Source organism: Mustela erminea, chromosome 3 (assembly GCF_009829155.1).
Source record: "Mustela erminea isolate mMusErm1 chromosome 3, mMusErm1.Pri, whole genome shotgun sequence".
NCBI classification, from domain to species: domain Eukaryota; kingdom Metazoa; phylum Chordata; class Mammalia; order Carnivora; family Mustelidae; genus Mustela; species Mustela erminea.
Genome location: NC_045616.1, coordinates 152999714 through 153017560, shown reverse-complemented (window position 1 = coordinate 153017560; position 17847 = coordinate 152999714). Strand labels below are relative to the sequence as shown.

Genomic DNA, 17847 nt, shown 5'->3' with positions numbered 1-17847 from the left:
CCATTTAACTGTATCCATCCTTGAGGTTGAGACATCTTGAACTTGTCAATGAACATTTCGTAGGAGTGAAACAGGGTCTGTGTTTTATAATAAGAATTAAGAGACTCATGTAAACAACTTAGCAGCTTTATGTCTGCCTTGAAGTCAGGCGTGAATGTGGCACTGTTTACTAATGGTAGTACTGGAGTGCCCCCCCCCCCTCACCTCAAGAAAGGAAAATAATGTACACTAACTAAAAAGCAATCGATGGGGCGCCTGGATGGCTCAGTCTGAGAGTGTGTGACTCTTGATCTTGGGGTCATGCGTTTGAGCCCTGTGTTAGGTGTAGAGATTACTTTAAAAAAAAAAAAAAAAGTGAAACTGAAAAGCTACGCATAATTATAACTTGTGCCACCACCGGGCTGTAAATTAGATGGCAGTCTGCCATGCGCTGTGGTTTGGGTGGGGAGGCTGCCCAGACTGCATATCCACCACGCTGGTGTTCACGTGCCTGACATGGACCTCATAACGCCCGCCTTCCCCCATCCCTGAGCCCCATGGAAGCCACAGTCTAGGAAGGATAAAGAACTTGACCAAGAACACATAGCCCGACCCGGGGTATGCAGCGGAGGCTAGAAACGGAGGGTGGGAATGAGTGAGTTCTCAGGAGGACTTGTAGCCAGGTGACAGGGTAGAGGTAGATCCACGAAGAAGCACTCTGGTAGTATGACCCCGAGTGGCTAGCAGATGGGAGGCATTGACAAAAGAGGTTCAGGAATGAGCCGTAGCAATAAGGTAGGTGTGTGGCTTTAGCCAAGCCTCTGCTGCAAGGCTTGGCCTCTGGGTTCTCCGCGTCCGCCCTCTCCCCCCATGCACCAACACCTCTGCTAATTCTGCAGGGTCTTTAAGAGGACCACCAGTGATTTATTCGCGTTTGCAAGCTATTTTGTTTATGTGTGCTACTAACTTTACTAAACTCCATTCGGAAAGGGCCCTCGGCCAGACCCTTGGCTTTGGAAGGTCGCTGGTTTGGAGTGATGTATAACAAGGCCAGGTGTCCCTGGACGTCGGCTGGCCCTTACCACCCGCCTTTTTTTTTTTTTTTTTAAACAGTTTTGTCAGCACCACTGATCTCTCTCTACTGCAGGCAACAAAGGGCAAGGGATCCTTTTCATAGCACTGAATGTTAAGAGCCCTTATATTTTGCCATTAGTGGGGTGCCGTGGCTGGTCTGCTTCCGTTGTCCCCACAACCGCTGTCCTGGCTGTGCCTGCTCCAGCTGCCACTTCTATCTGAGATACTTTTGATCCGTACAGTGTTACCATAGAAATGAAACGCGAAGTATGAGAGGTGGCATTCAGCAGTTCGGTAACAAACGTGTTCGAATATTTGAATTCCTCGTACTAAAATTTTAGTTTTTAGTGAAAGATGTCACTGACTTATTGTTTGCTAGTTCTCTTTTCCCCATCAGAGAGGCCAAGAGTACATTTGATGGTAATGTAAATATTTTGTTCATGTCAGTGTTCTGTGGTTTCCCAAGTACGAGAGCCAGTGAACTCCTCGGCCCCGGCTCTGAACCTAGAAGCGTCGGGCGGCACTGCTTCACTTTTACTCCCATTCTGTATGTGGTGGACGTCAACTTGCAAGAACTTTTATGTAATTAAATTCATGGAATGTTTAGCTTTGACAATAGCTTAGTAGTTTACAGAATAAATTATCCTCAAAGACCAGGACAGAGGCATTGAAGTGTCTTGTTTTCTTAGGTTGTATTTGTATGTTTTCAGTGGTCTAGAAAGGGACAGAAAAACATTAACTCTGTGGTTAAACTTGAATTGCCTGAGTTGGGAAGCTTTGAGCCTTATAAAAATGTCAAGTTAAACTGGTTGTCTGTGGCTTGATAACCACTATTTTATCCAAAACCCACTCAGTTTTGGATGCTCCATTGCGCATAAAATGATATGAGACTTAATCATTATTGCACATAATGTTTGTACAGAGATGGACTTATGCTTTTACAGTAAGAGCTGCTGAAAACCACATTGGAAGAGCTGATCAGACATGGTAGATTAGTGTTCAGTTGCTTCCAGTTTTTTCCTTCCTCTGCTTCTTGTTTGTTATAGTTTTGACAACAGAATGTATCAGGGCGGGGGGTGGGGGGTAGGTTGGCCTAGACATCAAATGAGACAGAACATTTTTTTTTAAAAAAACAGATTTATTTTTTTACTTATTTGACAGACAGAGATCACAAGTAGGTGGTGAGGGAGAGGGGAGCAGGCTCCCTGCTGAGCAGAGAGCCCGATGCGGGGCTCCATCCCAGGACCCTGAGACCATGACCTGGCCACAGGCAGAGGCTTAACCCACTGAGCCACCCAGGCGCCCCAGAACATTGTTTTTATGGCATGTATACCTTTATTTTATTGTAGGTGCTCGACTGGATTGAGAACCACGGAGAAGCATTTCTGAGCAAACATACGGGTGTGGGGAAATCTCTTCATCGGGCCAGAGCTCTACAGAAACGTCATGAAGATTTTGAAGAAGTAGCACAGGTAAAACCATAGCTTCACTGTTTTCTGCCATAAATACCTATGTCGTTGGTTTTGAGTTCGTTTTAGCATTTGAGATGAGTGACCCTTGGCTAGATACATTTAAAGGTGGTTCAGAGGAGGTAATGCTCAGATTTGAGAGTAAGGTTGTTCTTACCTGCTCAAAAAGATGATTTTGTCTGTTGGTTGGGCCATAAAATAAGGTGTTCTTGACACAGAAAAATGCCCTGAATGTTTTCCCATACTTATTGTACCAATGCCTATTGACTCATTTGTGAGATTTCACCTGATAGTCAAACAGTAATGGCTCTTCTTGCATTTCTGTAATGAGAGACCAGCGTTTCTTGTCCTTCTCCAGTTTTTTTACATGTGTGTACTTAGAAAGAGGATATAGAGTGTGTAGTGTGTTTAGGGCACGCGATTTGTGAGTTGGAGCATTGGCTGTGATGCTCACTGTGTCATTGGGAAAAATCTCTTCACATTTCTCATATTAACTTTCTTATCTGGAAAGTAGGCACCGCAAAGGCTTCTGGGAGGAAGTCATGTGTGCATGGGGCTGCGGGGAAGTCACTCGGGCCAGGGCCTTCCTACAACTTATTATTTGGTAAATGTGCTTTGAAAGAAAGTGGAGTGAAGGAGGGAGAAATGACAATAACGTGGGTATTGTGTGTGTCTGTTCTGTATGATATGGAAGTTATAAGGAGGTGTAGGGCAAAAGTTACTTTAAAAAGAAGTTGTCTAGTAGGATGCAGCCAAACTGAAATACATTATTGTAAAACCAAGGAACCTCAAAGACAGCGTCTTAAAAACAAAAAGAAATGACAAAACAACTTCTCTGAGAAGGACTATTAGAAAGATAGTCCACTTCTCGGGGCACCGTTGGTTGAGCAAACGACTCATGGTTTCTGCTCAGGTTGTGATCCTTGGAGGTCATGAGGTCGAGCCCCGCGTTGGACTCTGTTAGGGAGTCTCCCTCTCATTCTGTCCTTCCACTGACTCACTCTCTCTCTCTAGAAAAAAAAAATCTTAAAAATAAAGGAGGAAGGAAGGAAGAAAGGAAATAAGGAAGGCCACTTCTCACCAGGAACCACAGGTTCTGGAAGTTGGTAGAATAGTCTTAAGGGAAATTAACTCTGAACCTGGAATTCCAGATCCAGGGGAATGATCGTTCAATGATGACAAAATGCAGACCAAGACTGAATGAGTTTACTCCTCAGATGCTTACCAGAAGAACTAAAGCATATAGTTTATTTTTTTATTTTTTATTTTTTTAAAGATTTTATTTATTTATTTGACTGAGAGGCAGTGAGAGAGGGAACACAAGCAGGGGGAGTGGGAGAGGGAGAAGCAGGCTTCCTGCTGAGCGGGAGCCCGATGCAGGCCTCCATCCCAGGACCCTGGGATCATGACCTGAGCAGACACTTAACGACTGAGCCACCCAGGCGCCCTAGTTTATTTATTTATTTTAAAGATTTGTTTATTTCAGAGAGAGAAAAGGAGAGTGCATGTTCATGAGAGTGGTGGGGAGGGGCAGAGGGAGAGGGAAAAGAATCTTGAACGGGCTCCACACTCCACTATCATGTCCGACATGGGCCTCGATCTCTTGACCCTGAGATCATGACCTGAGCCGAAACCAAGAGTAGGATGCTCAAATGTCAGCGCCACCCACGTGCCCCAAGGCATGTGGTTAAGTAAGAATGATGGAAGCATCCGCTACAATGTGAACTGCATTGTAGTTCTACAAGAATAGGCCCTTTGTTTTGTTCGCCTCTCTCTCACTGACCCATGGAACAGTGCCTGGTGCGTTTAAGTGATCAACAGGTGTTTATCAAATGAATTAGTTAATAAAAAGGAAAGCATCAGAAGGAAGGACTGGGATCAAGATTGAGCATAGAAATTGACAAGTGTATGTATAAATCTAAGGACTGACCATTTAAAGGTAGGCTTGGAGTAGTTAAAAACAGGACAGCACAGACATGGGTTTGGGGGCTGGCAGGAGCCACTGCTTTCCTAACGCCTGTAAGCCTGGGGGCATGTTAGCACTTCAGAGTGACCACGTACAGTCTAGGGATAGGAAAGGGTTGCTTCCTAGGAATTCTAGCAGGAAAAGAAACACAGAAAACTGAGTAAATAAAAATTCATGGAAATGGGTCTGGTGGAAGCAAAAGAAACAAAAGAAAAATCATGATAGAAATCACAGAATAAGATGTAGTAATTTGTTCACAAGTATCAGTAATTATAATAAATACAAAATAGATTTTACTTGTAAAGAGACAACAGATTCTCTGATTATCTCTTAAAAATCGTGCTAATAAAAACATTATTAGAAATAAAGAGGTTCTTCCCTTATAAAAGGAAGAATGTCCACAGATCCAACACTGTGGTCTCATCTGTAAGAGAGAGGAGTAAACCGTACTCTGTGTCCGTAGTTTTGCATGACAGGGTTCAGATGCACACTCCTTTAGGGAACTGAATCGGGGCTACTTATGGGATAATAAAACAGTCTCCACTTAAGTCTTGTTCAGTGAAAATGCCTTCTCTGCATGTCTTCACATAGAGAGTAAAAATGGCAATCTCGGCCTTTCTACTTTCTCCATCTCAAGAAAGGAGCAGGAAAGGATGGTGTGTTCAGCAGCCTTGTCTCAGGCATCTTTGGAGCATTTTTCTTGTCTGTTTTATGTGTGGTGTCCATACTTCGTGCCTGTTGGGAAATATTTTGTCTTCCTGTTGTAGAAGAAATATGGAATATGTGCTCTTATCTCCCCTTCATTTTTTCCATGCGATAAGCTACTGCTGTGACCGGTGTGGTTTGGGATGGACATGAAATGTGTCCTATGAGCAAAGACTTGAGGCACTGAGGAAAGTAAGAGGCAGAACTGCGAACAGATGGGCTCTGGAGATGGAGATGCTACCCTGAAGTAGCACGACTAGTCCCCCATGGCGGTAGGCTGGGCTGCCCTTGCCTCTTCCCACGCCCTCCCACGCTCCCACCAATGGGACGATGACGGCCTAGCGATCATCCTCGTGCGTCCAGCACTCTGTGGACCCTTCTCCCTCCACTTCTGTGGTTCCCTCCGTTCCAAATTCAGTAGGCCTCTGCTGTGCCTAACGCCCTTTCTTTTCATGGTAAACTCATTTCCTCTGGTCTAAGCTGTCATCATCTAGGTCTAAGGTCTCAGGTCTAAGACATCAAAGCTGTCAACACCAGTTCCCAGGGGGCAGCAGGAGTGAGAAGACTTTCTCTGTAGGAAACTTTTCTCTGTAGGAAACTTTTCTGCCACAGATTTCTAGGGCAATCCGAGAGTCAGAGTAGCATCCCTGGTTCAGAGAGAGGCAGATGCTTGTTTGCACCCACGTCTGCCTACTCAGCTAAGTCCCAGGCCTTTCTTATCTCTGCTCATTGTCCCTGGGATCATAAGGGGTGCCTAACCCTCTTCCCCTTACACTGAAACTGCTTACACCCCAAATCTGAGCTGTGCATCAAAAGCAGCTTTGAGTGCAAACACTTTGTTCACTTTGTAAACATCTGCACCCACTTTCCCTTCCTCTGGTTTTCAGATACTGGCCATGTGCCCCAGGTTTGGTCCCGACAAACGGTGGCCTTGCTCTTGGGTTTGTAGCTTCCTTCACTGAAGTTTTCTGGCTCTTCCCAAGGGACACAGACTCAGTGTTGGGGCAGCACAGGCAAACGAGGCCTTCCGCCACGTGATCTTCACTACCCGTTCTCCCTGCCCGCCCCCATCCTTGACTGTCTGGCAAAGCAAATCACAGGAGAGGTGCTTAGTAGAGATCGAAGTTTACATTTTAGATTGATGGTAGTTTTTGGACAGGATGGCCTTTGGAGGCCCCTTAAATATGTAAGCAGAGGTATTGTCAGTCCTTAATAAGGAGTTGTATTTCATTCTCTGAAACATACTTGGGGGTTTAGGGCAAAGAAAATGCCTTTTTGCCATTTTTTTGTTTTTAGGGTTGCGTCTTGATGATTCTTTTGGGAAATCCACTCTAAGTTATCTTCAGCGATCTAGAGTTAGCCATTTATGTAGACAGCGTCTTCAGAACGGTGAGTTGTGGCATGTGATGAAGTAACAGGTACAAGAAGGAAGTGGTGAAAGTCTTGGGGTTGAATTCATTTAAAAGGCACTAAATATAGAGGTGTTATGTGGAGCAGTTCTGTTGCTCTGGGAAGGAGGAACTGCGGAGGAGTCAGGGCAGGTTGGTGGCAGCGAGCTGCACAGCCCTGCGTCCTGTGTGCGGGCAGGACTTCTCAGAGGAGCCACCAGCCTGGGCCTTTCTTCATTTCTCACGCCACTGTTGCCACATCAGAAAGCACTGGGTTACGTTTTATGTGCAGTTTTTCAGAGCCAAGAGCCTTCTCTCTACTAATCTGACAATCCGTCCCTTCTTTACTTTGTACAGTGACGTGAGTAGCCATTTCCTATCGCATGAATCTGGGCTGACAAGTGGATGGGGTGTGGCCTGGGCAACCATGTCACATGTCCATGCAGGAGCTTTAAAGATGAAATCCGTATTCTCCCCATGGAAGCTTTCTGCATGTGATTGTTGGGAAGGGAGATGCTCTCTGGCAGGCATTTTCTCTTTTACCTTCTATGTAGATATCAGATTGACATTCCTCTTTAGATAGAAAAAGCTAGGATTCCAGTAGCTGGTAAAGTAAAGCCCACAGAACTCTGGTTCAAGGAAGAAGTTGGTTTCCAGAGCACAGATTTCTCGAATACGATCAGTAAATCTCTGCCATCACATCTTCCCACAGGCGGGCATCCTGTGAGCACTTCCCTCCCGTCTGCCTGTCCCCTGAGAGTCCCATCACCTTCCAAACGTATTGTGACAGCCTTCTCCTTGAAGCTGTCTCTGTCAACAGCTTTTTGTGGGTGCCGTGTAATTGTCTTGTCTTCTAGGATAAAGAAGTGTGGCATTTAGGAAAGCAGGAGACGTTCCATTTGGGCAAGATTTGCAGAAGATAGTCAGGCCTGTTCTCCAGTTCCCTGGTCGCTACCGAGCTCATTGTCCTCTTTTGTGGAGACTGTGTAAGGCATGTCCTACATTTCTGATTTGCTGTAGTTAACTAGGTCCTTGCTTCCATACGACAGGCTGCTCTGTCGCAAAAAGTTCACTTTTTGATGTAAGGTGTGGCATTTTGTCTTTTAAAATAAATTAATAGTGGAGAATTTCAACCCGATGTTTACTATCAAAGATTTCCTTCAGGTTGGCCTGTGCTTACAAGATATCAGATTTCCCTTATCACAGACACTTCTTACATTTCCTAAAGCCTTCACTGCTTTTACGACCATGAGCAAGTTCCCCTATCTTCCTGAGCCTCAGTTTCCCTAGCTGTGAAAAGATACCTGATTCCTACCTTCGCCAGGTAGCTGTAAGGAGACTAGCTGTGCCGTTTCCCTGCCGAGGAAATACCACCCCCACCCCACCCCCCCCTGCCCAATTATCTCTCAGGTAAAATGCTAACACATATGGATAGCAGTCAGCAGTCACTCTTTTGCTCGACCTGAATACACGCCACACAGACCTCTTCACTTCTGCTCTTAGTGTTTCGAGTCCTGTCACGCTGTAGTGCACTTCGGTTCTGTATCACCTGTGTGTGTGTGGCGGCGGGGGGAGTGGTGGCAGGCTTGTGTCCTGTACTTGCCCTTCGTGGATGAAGGAATGATCCCTGGCAGTTTATGGGCCTTTTAGATGATTCAGAACACTGGCTTTGTTTTTTTGTTTTAAGATTTTATTTCTTTATTTGAGATAGCATGAGTCGGGGGAGGGGGGCAAAGGGAAAGGGGGAAGCAGGCTCCCTACTGAGCCGGATGCGGGGCTCCATCTCAGGACCCTGGGATCATGACCTGAGCCAAAGGCAGACGCTTAACCGACTAGGCCAGACTGGTGCCCCAGGGCAGTGAGGTTTTTAACCCAGAATGTAGATGCACTGACACACCATTCCTTTCTGTCGTGGTAGTACAAGATACCTTGAAAGCTTTCTATATGCAGACTTTGGTCTGTTGTTTTTTTAAACAAAACAGATGGAATAGAAGTAATCATTCCTTGAAATACTTATGTTCTCCTCCTCTCCTGTGTTCTCTAAGATCAGAAAACTCGTGATTTTCACTGGATTCTTTCTAAATGTAGCCCCCGGCAATCTTCTGTTGGTCCCAGACCAGGGTAGCTATAAGGATCTGTGGAAAAAGGAAGGTCTTGTCTGCACTGCAGCGTTGCCCAGTCCGGGCTCTTCCGCGACTTTGATATACTTCTCCAGAAAAGAGGAAACCCTTCTAGCCCCACCCAGGCCTGGGCCGTCCAGTACCTCCTTTACTCCTCTTCACAGGGAAGGTGGGTCCACGTCTCAGAGGAGAAGTGCCCTTGGGGACAGGATGGCAGGCCAAAGGCAGGAGAAGGCTGGCTTCTTCCGGCTCTAAAACAGCCTCCTGACACCGCCTCCCCTTAAGTAGAGATTTAAGTACTAGGTCTCCCCTTGTAGGAGGAGCCCAGGCCTGGGCATCTGGGCATGCTGTCTCTCCTGACTGACCTGGACGAGTCACTTCCCCTTTGCACCTTGTTTCCTCACCATCCTTGGGATAAGGCTGTCGCAGGGCACAGGCCGGGGGCTCCAAAGCGTCCATTTATGACCAGTTTGGAAATCTGTTACCTTCTGAGGCAGAGGGATCCAGGATGGGGCTCTGTCCATAGCAAGGCCGTCAGCTTCAGAGACGCTGCCGACCCTGGCTCCAGCAGCCCATCCTGGGGGCCCAGGGAAAGCCGTGGAGACCATTGTGTGGGCTCATTTTCTCCGCGTGTGAAATGAGAAGTGGGATGAAGTAAATATTGTGTAGTGTCTCTGAAAATTTAAAAAGTGCACTTGTTCGTTTGAAATGAACTCACGTATGTCTCAAATATCCTTCCCTGCTGACAAAGCGTTAGAAAAGCTTTCAGAAACAAAGTGTTCAGTGCTGGGAGGCAATATCCCCTGCCGATCCCCTTATCAAACACAAGAGGTAAGCGACTTCATGGTTGTGGTAACAATAAGAAAATAGGGTTTAGCTCTTTTTAAAAAAAAAAAAATGTGTGCGCCCTGAATAAAGCATGATACTCTGGTAGCTTCTTTCATTTCTCTGCCCAGAGGTGCAGAGCATGTTTCCTGGGTAAGGCTCCATGGGGGGAAGCCTGGGTCTCCAAAAAGCCATCGTCCCCAGAAAGGTTACCTGGAACAGCCTCCAACGGTCACAGACCCTTGTCAACAATGTACCGCAGAATCTCGGTGGCTGGAGCCCTTGATGCTACTAACTGAGTTTCACAAGGAGAGCTTTCTCTGTGCCCAGGGGCCAGCCTCTCGGGGAATGTCTCAGATAATTGTGGAAAGTACCCAAGGATTATTCCAAAGATGAAAGTATTTTTGAAAAATCTGCTGTGTGTATGTGTGTATATGTTGTGTATATGTGTATATATGTGTGTATATGTATATGTTGTGTGTATATGCATACACATGTAGCTGACCCTTGAACAGCGTGGGGATTGGGAACACTGACACTACCCCCACTGCAGTTGAAAGTCCACGTATAACTTTTTTTTAAAGATTTTATTTCTAAGTGATTTCTACACCCAACGTGGGCCCCAAACCTGCAACCCCAAGATCAAGGGTTACATGCTCTACCAGTTTGCCAGCCGGTGCCTCAAAAGTCCAGGTATAATTTTTGACCCCCCGAAAACATATTTAGTAGCCTACTGTTGACCAGAAGCTTTAGTGATCACATAAGCAGCCAATTGTCATAATTTTATATGTTATGCGTGTTGTGTGTTGTATTCTTATAATAAAGTGGACCAGAGGAAAAAAGTTAGTAATATCATGAAGTATACTTGCAATACTATAGTCATTAAAAAAAAAATCCACATGTATATGGACCGTGCGGTTCAAATGTATTGTTCAAGGGCCAACTGTATAAACACATATACTTTGAAACTATTTTTTTAGACCAGTTTCAGGTCTGCAGAAAAATTGTGACAATGATGCAGAGCGTTCCCATACCCGGCCCCAGGCTCCCCTATGATTGCTCTTAGTCTGGGACGTTTGTCAACATTAACTGAGATCGATGGGTTTCCTGGAGCCCCTCCTTTGTGCAGATTTCCTGAGTTTCCCCCATTTCAAGATCCCATCCAGGATGCCACGTTGCATTTAGCTGTCGTGTCTCTTGAGGCTCCTCTCGACTCCAAGAGTTTCTGTCATTACTTTTTATTGTTATTAATAGCACCCAAATCCTTTCGCTCATCAGGACACCGTTTGGATTCTCATTCATAGATTAGCTCCCACCTCGTTTGTCCCTAAGGCCGTGGTGGTTTCCCACCTGCAGCTCAGGGGCACCAGGCCAGTGATGTGACTGGTATTGGCTCTCGGGCATCTGCTGTGAGACTCTTTGCTCCCGGGCACCCGGAATCTCCGAGCAGTTCGACATCTGTGTGTGGAGGGCTTCTCGTTGCCCCCGTCCTCCTTGGCAGTGTGCCAGACGCGCCTGGGGGATGCGGAGGTCTGGAGTTGCACAGGATGGAGAGCGGAGTTTATGAAACGTGCTGCTGTCACTACAAAGCTCTTCCGAAGTGGCCTGTCACTGTCTCTGCTCCGCGCAGGGTCGCTCTAACTTAGCTTCTGAGGAGGCCCCGTCGAGTGCACGGACAACCCCTTAGTGGCAGTGTTGAGTTCTGCAGTCAGGTCGGAAACTGCGCTTTCAAAGGACTTAACGGTAGTTGTTTCCAGAGACCATGTGAGACGTACATGGATGCACTTTCCAGCTCCTGCCGTAAATGGTATATTTTAAAGGATTGGGTCTTTTGACATCTCTTCAGTCATTTCCAGAAAGAGTTCAAAGATCCTCAGTTAATAATGCAGAACACCAAAAAGAAAAGTCTCCTGAAAACGGGTTTTCAGATGGTCAGGGCGAGACGGCGATGAGCTTCGCCTCTTGGCAGTGCGTGGACAATGCTGCTGGGAACTGCTGGTTTAGTATCGTGGGCTGAACAGTAGGGGGGCGGGGGCACGGGATCCATGCTCAGCCTCTGGCCCAGCCCAGTGACTGCCTCAGTGTCCTGATCTGTGGAAGGAAGGGGCCGTGCTGAGGTGTAGACCCAAGGCCCAGTAAGTGCTCTGGCTCTGGCGCAGGGAGAGGTGGGCGTGCAGCCTGTGTTGATGGTAAAAGCATAGACTGACTTTTTGTTGGTTTTTATGGACACTCCAAATTCTCTGTAGACACTGCACCCCCACTTCCAGCGTGTGCCAGGAGGGACGGCTTCTGCCCCGACGCTGACGCCTGGGGCGCCTGCCGCTCTGTTCAGTGCTTCACAGACCATCCTTCCTGAGACCGTCTATCTATCAAGCTGTATTTACACTTGTTTAGAAAATTTTTTTTTAACTTGCAAGAAAGTTGGAAGTATAGCACAAAGAACTTAATCCTCCGTTAAGCCATTGACTTTAGCGTGTATTTCCTAGCAGGAAGGGACATTAGGCTGTACCCCCACAATGTCATTGTCAAAATCAGGAAGTGAGCCCCGCTGCAGGCTTCTGTACTGGTCCCCGGACCCTGTGATGTCCTTAATGGCCAAAGGACCCAGTGCAGAATCAGCTGTGGCCTTGAGCCATCTCACCTCAGCTGTCCCTGCGTTTGTAGCGCGCGCCCGGTTGTTCTGAGCTTTGGTGACCCAACACTTTGGAAGATCTCAAGCCTGTTATTTTGGAGCCTGCTCCTCACTCTGGGTCTGTCTGACGTTCGGTCGTGAGTACATTGCGCCTCTACATCCATCTTCAGCCGGCGCATCAGGGCCGCCGAGTCCCTGTGTCTTCCCACCCGTCGGCGCCTGACTTCTATTTGTCCTGCTACATGTGCTGTTCAGGCGGATTTCTCGGTTAAAGTGGGGTCAGCCACATTCTCCGTCGTGAGATGAGTCTCCGTTACCCTTTGTAATTAGTAAGCACTTAGCGGGGAGCTACTCTGAAATTCTGTAAATATCCTGTTCCTCAGCCAATTTTATTTATTTGTTTATGTCTGCGGACTCGTGGTTTCCTCTTGTTTTTGGTGGGTTATCCTCTGTTGCTATCACTGTTTACTCTCAGACCATCCCTGATTGGGCCAGGGGAAGCCGAAGCTGCCGTCTGTGTCCTGACCCACCCACACTGTTCTTAAGCATTTCCTTACTCGTGGATACAGTAAGACGCCTCAGCCTCATCTTGTAACCACCCCCCCACCCCCGAGTCAGCCGTGTCTCCAGGAGCCCTGGTTCCTTGTGGAGGAGAATGGTGACTCCTGGCTGGAAAGCCGGGTGCTAAGCACGCTGACTACTCTTGGGTCATTGCTGCTCCCGGGCCTTCTCAGGGGACAGAGGGAGAGAGGAGCACGTTCACACATCTGTGAAAACCATGTGTTCACACTCATACCTCTAATTCTAGCCCAGTCACACAGGTCAACTCGGCTTTTCCCCTTTTCCTCACCTCTGAGGTGAGGACTGTGCCTCTCATTATCCTTAACCTATCGGCTGAGGAGATGAATGTCCCTGGATGTAATCAGTCTCCCCAGGGGGAGGCTGCCTGTGCAGGGGCGCCCTCAGCCTCACCCAGGCTCAGGCTCTCTGCCGGGGACACCGCCCCCCACTCTGGGCCACTGGTGAGACGCCCACCCCGCTCCGCTGTGGGACTGTCGTGTTGGAGAAGGATGAGGGATTCCACCTGTTTCTCGGAGGGACGGCAGCCTGCTCTGTGGGCCTTCCTGGAAGACCTTCCCCTGGTCTCGCGCTGTGCTGCAGCCCCCCCGCCTGTCTGGGCTGCCCCGGCCCCTGCCGGCCAGCCCCCTCTCCAGCAGCTCCACGAATACAGTCAGGCCCCTAACACACCTCTGTATCTGCGGAACCCATTTGCAGCCTTTCATTTATCATGAATTAAAATGAAATGATTGTCAAAGTGTTTTTGATGCCTGTTTACACATAACTTTAAGTTTTTTAAAACTCTGGCTACTTTGTATAAGCTATTATGGTTATTTCCTTTTTCTCAAAAACATATGTCCCCTTAAGTAGAAAAAGATAAGCACAGATTACTGATAAGTAGAAACATGTTAAGAAGACGGCAACTTGTATTTGCAACCTAATCTTTCCACTTGCATTTGGGGAATTTTAAAATCATACATCATACTGAAAAATAAAACTGGAACCCCACATTCCGTCACAAGACTGGAAGGGAAAGTGAAGTGGGCATTTGTGCTCGGAGCTATCTTGGGTGTGCGGCAACAAGAAGTGGAAGGCCTTCTTTGAGTCAGGGGGCAGCCAGAAGCTGCTGCAGACACCCCATCACTGCTGGAGAAGGAAGGGTTTTGCCAGAAATTTCGGTGTTTAACGATCTAGAACAGTAATGGGAAAAGCTGCTGACAGAGGTATATTGAGCTCCTAAAGTCCTCTCTTTCCATCATTTTTTTTTTTGTTGGATTTACAGAAATGATCAGGAACGTCCCAGACTGACTTAGTTGCAGTCTGGTAGGAGGCCCAGCTAGATTTTTTTTTTTTTTTTTTTTTTTAAATTCACCCTCTGTTTCTCTGGATTTTCCCTTGTGCAGAACACATACACCAACGCGGATAAATTACTAGAAGCAGCAGAACAGCTGGCTCAGACCGGGGAATGTGACCCAGAAGAGATTTATCAGGCTGCCCATCAGCTTGAAGACCGGATACAGGATTTTGTTCGGCGCGTGGAGCAGCGCAAGATCCTGCTGGACATGTCCGTGTCCTTTCATAGTCATGTCAAGGAGGTAAGGGTCTGAGAGGCTCTGTGAACCCCTGGGGAAGAGTGTGGACTGGTTGTGGTGTGAGAAAGTGGGCCAGAGGTGGGCAGTGATGAGGTGCAGCCCATCCGCACTGAGCGAGCCAGCGAGGACAGGGTTGTGGGGGGGTGTGTGTTAGGCACTAGGCTTCTGGCTGGTCTTCCTAGCCTCCAGCCCCACGGGGATGGCCATGCCTCTGCCAGGGGAGGTGGAAGCCTGTGTGTCTGCAGCAGTGGACCCATGGGGGCTGGGCTGGCCAACAGGAGGCGTGGAGTAGCCAGTGAGCAGGGAAATGTTGAGCTGAAGGTGCTGCCTTTAACTTGGGAGAGAGAACAGAGCATGGCCATTTTAGCGTCAGTAAACGACTTGAACGTTGTGGTCGGAGCTGGGTTTCCTTTCTGTGTATTAGTCTGTCATGTGGCCAATGTCATGGTTGGCTTCCGATCTTATCAGACTGTGGGACTACTCTCAGATTCTCAGAGAAGTGAATTTTACGTAATATTAAATGTAAAGGTAGCAAGGCCAACCTGGCCGTAAATAGTATTAATGCTAATGTCATAGGTCTGCTCTTGTTAGTGCACTTACTGCATTGTAAGAGATAATGTTATATGAAACATTGTTTGAAATATATGAAATGAATATATGTTATCTGATATGATATTTATATGAGAAATAAGGAGATACTAATTATGCTTTTGTATGTGTTATTTTTAGTAGAAATCACATAAAATTACAATTCAAGAAACTCCTGTAGGTTTTTTTTTTTTTTTTTTTTTTTTTTTTTTTTTTTTTTTTAGATTTTGTTTTTTTGACAGATCACAAGCAGGCAGAGAGAGAGGGGGAAGCAGGCTCCCTGCTGAGCAGAGAGCCTGATGCGGGGCTTGATCCCAGGACCCTGAGATCATGACCTGAGCTGAAGGCAGAGGCTTAACCCACTGGTAGCCACCCAGGCGCCCCACTCCTGTAGCTTTTGAGAGAAAAGGGGCTTACAAATTCAGTAAGCATATCAACTTTACTGCATCTTATTTCTACTTTACTGCATCTTATTTCTAAGGGGAAAAAAATTCTCTACTTCAAACTCTTTATAAATTGGAATTAAGGAGTTCTCCCAGGTAATTTGGAATTAAACACATGAAGGCTTATAGGCACAGGCTGGGAAGAAGAATCTAGAAAGAGTAAGGCTGCTGGAGAAACAGGAGGAGCATCAGAGATCAGGAACCAATAGATGTGTTCAGGAGGAAAGAACTTCATTGCCCGTTCTAGGTTCTTGGGCAGTCAGTCCTCAGCCAGGCCTTTCGTAACTTGAAAGCGTGGCTCCTGGAAGAGCACCCTTTGCTCTTACTCTGAAACTCTGTGAGCCCGTGTGGCAAACTGGAGGCCCCAAAACCTTGTACTTCATCTGCACCCAGGCTGGTGGTAGGCTTGGCCATCAGAGTAGAAAACCAACTCTGCTCCTTTCTTTACCTTCCCTTAATAATGCTGTAACGAAAATGACTTTACCACATCTGTGGAGAAGCTGAGGCTACATGGTCATTCTGAGGAGACGTCCAAATGCTCTCTTTGTCCACAGCAATTCCTAGTTTCAGAGGCCTTCCTCCCCTGGCAGCTCTTTCCCAGCCTCCACAGCACTGCCACCAGAAATAGAAATTTGACCATGTCATAGCCTTGCTTTCAAGCCATCAGTGAGTCTGTACGTCGGGCACCAGCCTGAAACCTTTCAACGGCCTTGTGGCCTTGCTTCCGCTTTTCCTCCAGCCCCTCATACTCAGGACAGTGTCCCCAAACCTGTGGCACTCAGACCCCCCTGAAACTTGGACTTAACTGCTTCCCTTCCTTCCCCAGGCAGTTAGTGGTTTCCCTTGCCCTTTCTGGACCTTTCTTTCCATGCACCTGTCATAGCCCTTGGCCTAGTTGCAGCACAGTTGTGCGTTTCTCCTCAGTGTGGATACATTAACTTCTCTTTATCTTATGCATTTGAACCTCCAAGTTGGGAGGGGGAAGGTGACATGTGTGAAAAAAGACTGTGACTTTGCTCAGTAAGCTGCGGCAGCCAGCCAGCCAGTAGCGGGGAGCCGAGAGCAGCTTTTCCCAAGGAAGCACAGCCAGCGGGGGCCACAGGGGCTGCTGTGGCCCCAGGGGTGCCTGTACAGTGGGAGAGGGAAGAAGTGCAGCCGAGCCCCGTGCTGGTAATCCGACATTTGTCTCTGTGACATGCCTAGTGATACTCTTCAGCAGGACTTGTGAAGATTTAACTTGCCTCTAGGACAGAGAAGACTTTTTACACAAAGCAGCATTCATGATTTATATCACGTTTTCAATTTGGTTACAGTTTTCAAAAAGCAGACACTAAAGGAAGCTAGAAGCAAAGCATTTTACAAAAGCTGCCCCCCAGAGATTCAGTTTGTGTTCATTGGTTTTTTACATCTGTAGCATTTTTAGAATAAAAATCTTAGAATAAAAAAAAAATCTTAAAAAAATCTTAGAATAAAAACAGTTCACAAACAGTAGGGTCTGTCTTGTCACTATGCCTGGAAATTTATTGAAAAGTGAAAACACATTTTGTTTTCATCGACTCAGGCTGTGGGAACCTCCAGCATTGATGAGATTGATGGACTGAGGGAGGCCTCAAACCTGGTTTCAAGGTGAAGTGATTCGCTGTCACAATTTGAGAATTTTCAGTGCATTCATTCTTTTGTTTTTATATGAGAAGCTGTCAGAGTGGCAGAGAAGCTTACATGTTGACCCTGACTTGGTTCTTCCTGAGTGATAGGAGGCGAGGAAGGGCTCCCCCGCTGGCCAGCTGGTGGGGGGCGGGGTACCTGGCAGGCAGGGTGGCCCCGAGGCAGGCCACACACAGGCATGGAACGCTGCCTGATTTCTTCTCTGCCACGTGCTTGGACTTCATTTTTAGCCCCAGCTGGTATCAGAGGACATTCATTTTTTTTACTGACCAGCTCCAGAATTTTCCTCTGTCTTCTTTCTCCGTGCTATATCCATCATGCCCAAAGACCCACAGGGGTATTTGGTAGGTTTTATGCAGGAAGGAATGATTTCTTCAGTCACTGTGTTTTGAAACTGCTTATTGAATGAAAACTTAGATCCGCTTAGAGCAAATTTAGCTGAAAAGGAGATGAAAAGTGACAGAGCAGTCAAGGAGAGGAAGTCATACTAATTAAATACCTGTTTGCGTAAAATTACTTAATAGTTTAACATATCAGGAATGAAAAATTGCTGAAAGATCTCTGCTATCTGAATCAATTTTTTTCTAGCAGATCATGCAATTTAAAATTACGTAGATGAGAGAAAAAGCAGGTTGTCTTTTTTTTTCAGTTAGGCAAATACATGAAGCTTTTTGGAAGTTCACTTTCAAAGGCTTCCCTGATGGTGGTGATGGGTGTGGCATATAGGTTAACAATCCCCCACCCCTGCCCCGTGCCCAGCCCTGCTGGTGTCTTCCTTCCTCTGGAGCACAGCAGTGGCCCTCCCCTTTTGTTGTAAATTTCTGGCTCAGTGATGAGCACATA

The 17847-nt window shown here is 46.9% G+C and overlaps 1 protein-coding gene across 3 annotated transcripts in view; it reads left to right on the top strand.

The window, feature by feature from the left end:
• The window catches only part of TRIO (trio Rho guanine nucleotide exchange factor), a 224702-nt gene that overhangs the window by 56928 nt on the left and 149927 nt on the right, over window positions 1-17847 (top strand). For all 3 annotated transcript variants that reach the window (XM_032337739.1, XM_032337740.1, XM_032337741.1), the window contains exons 9-10: window positions 2403-2525; window positions 14120-14311. In XM_032337739.1, coding sequence (XP_032193630.1) covers window positions 2403-2525; window positions 14120-14311 — 315 coding nt within the window. The remainder of the gene's footprint in view (window positions 1-2402; window positions 2526-14119; window positions 14312-17847) is intronic.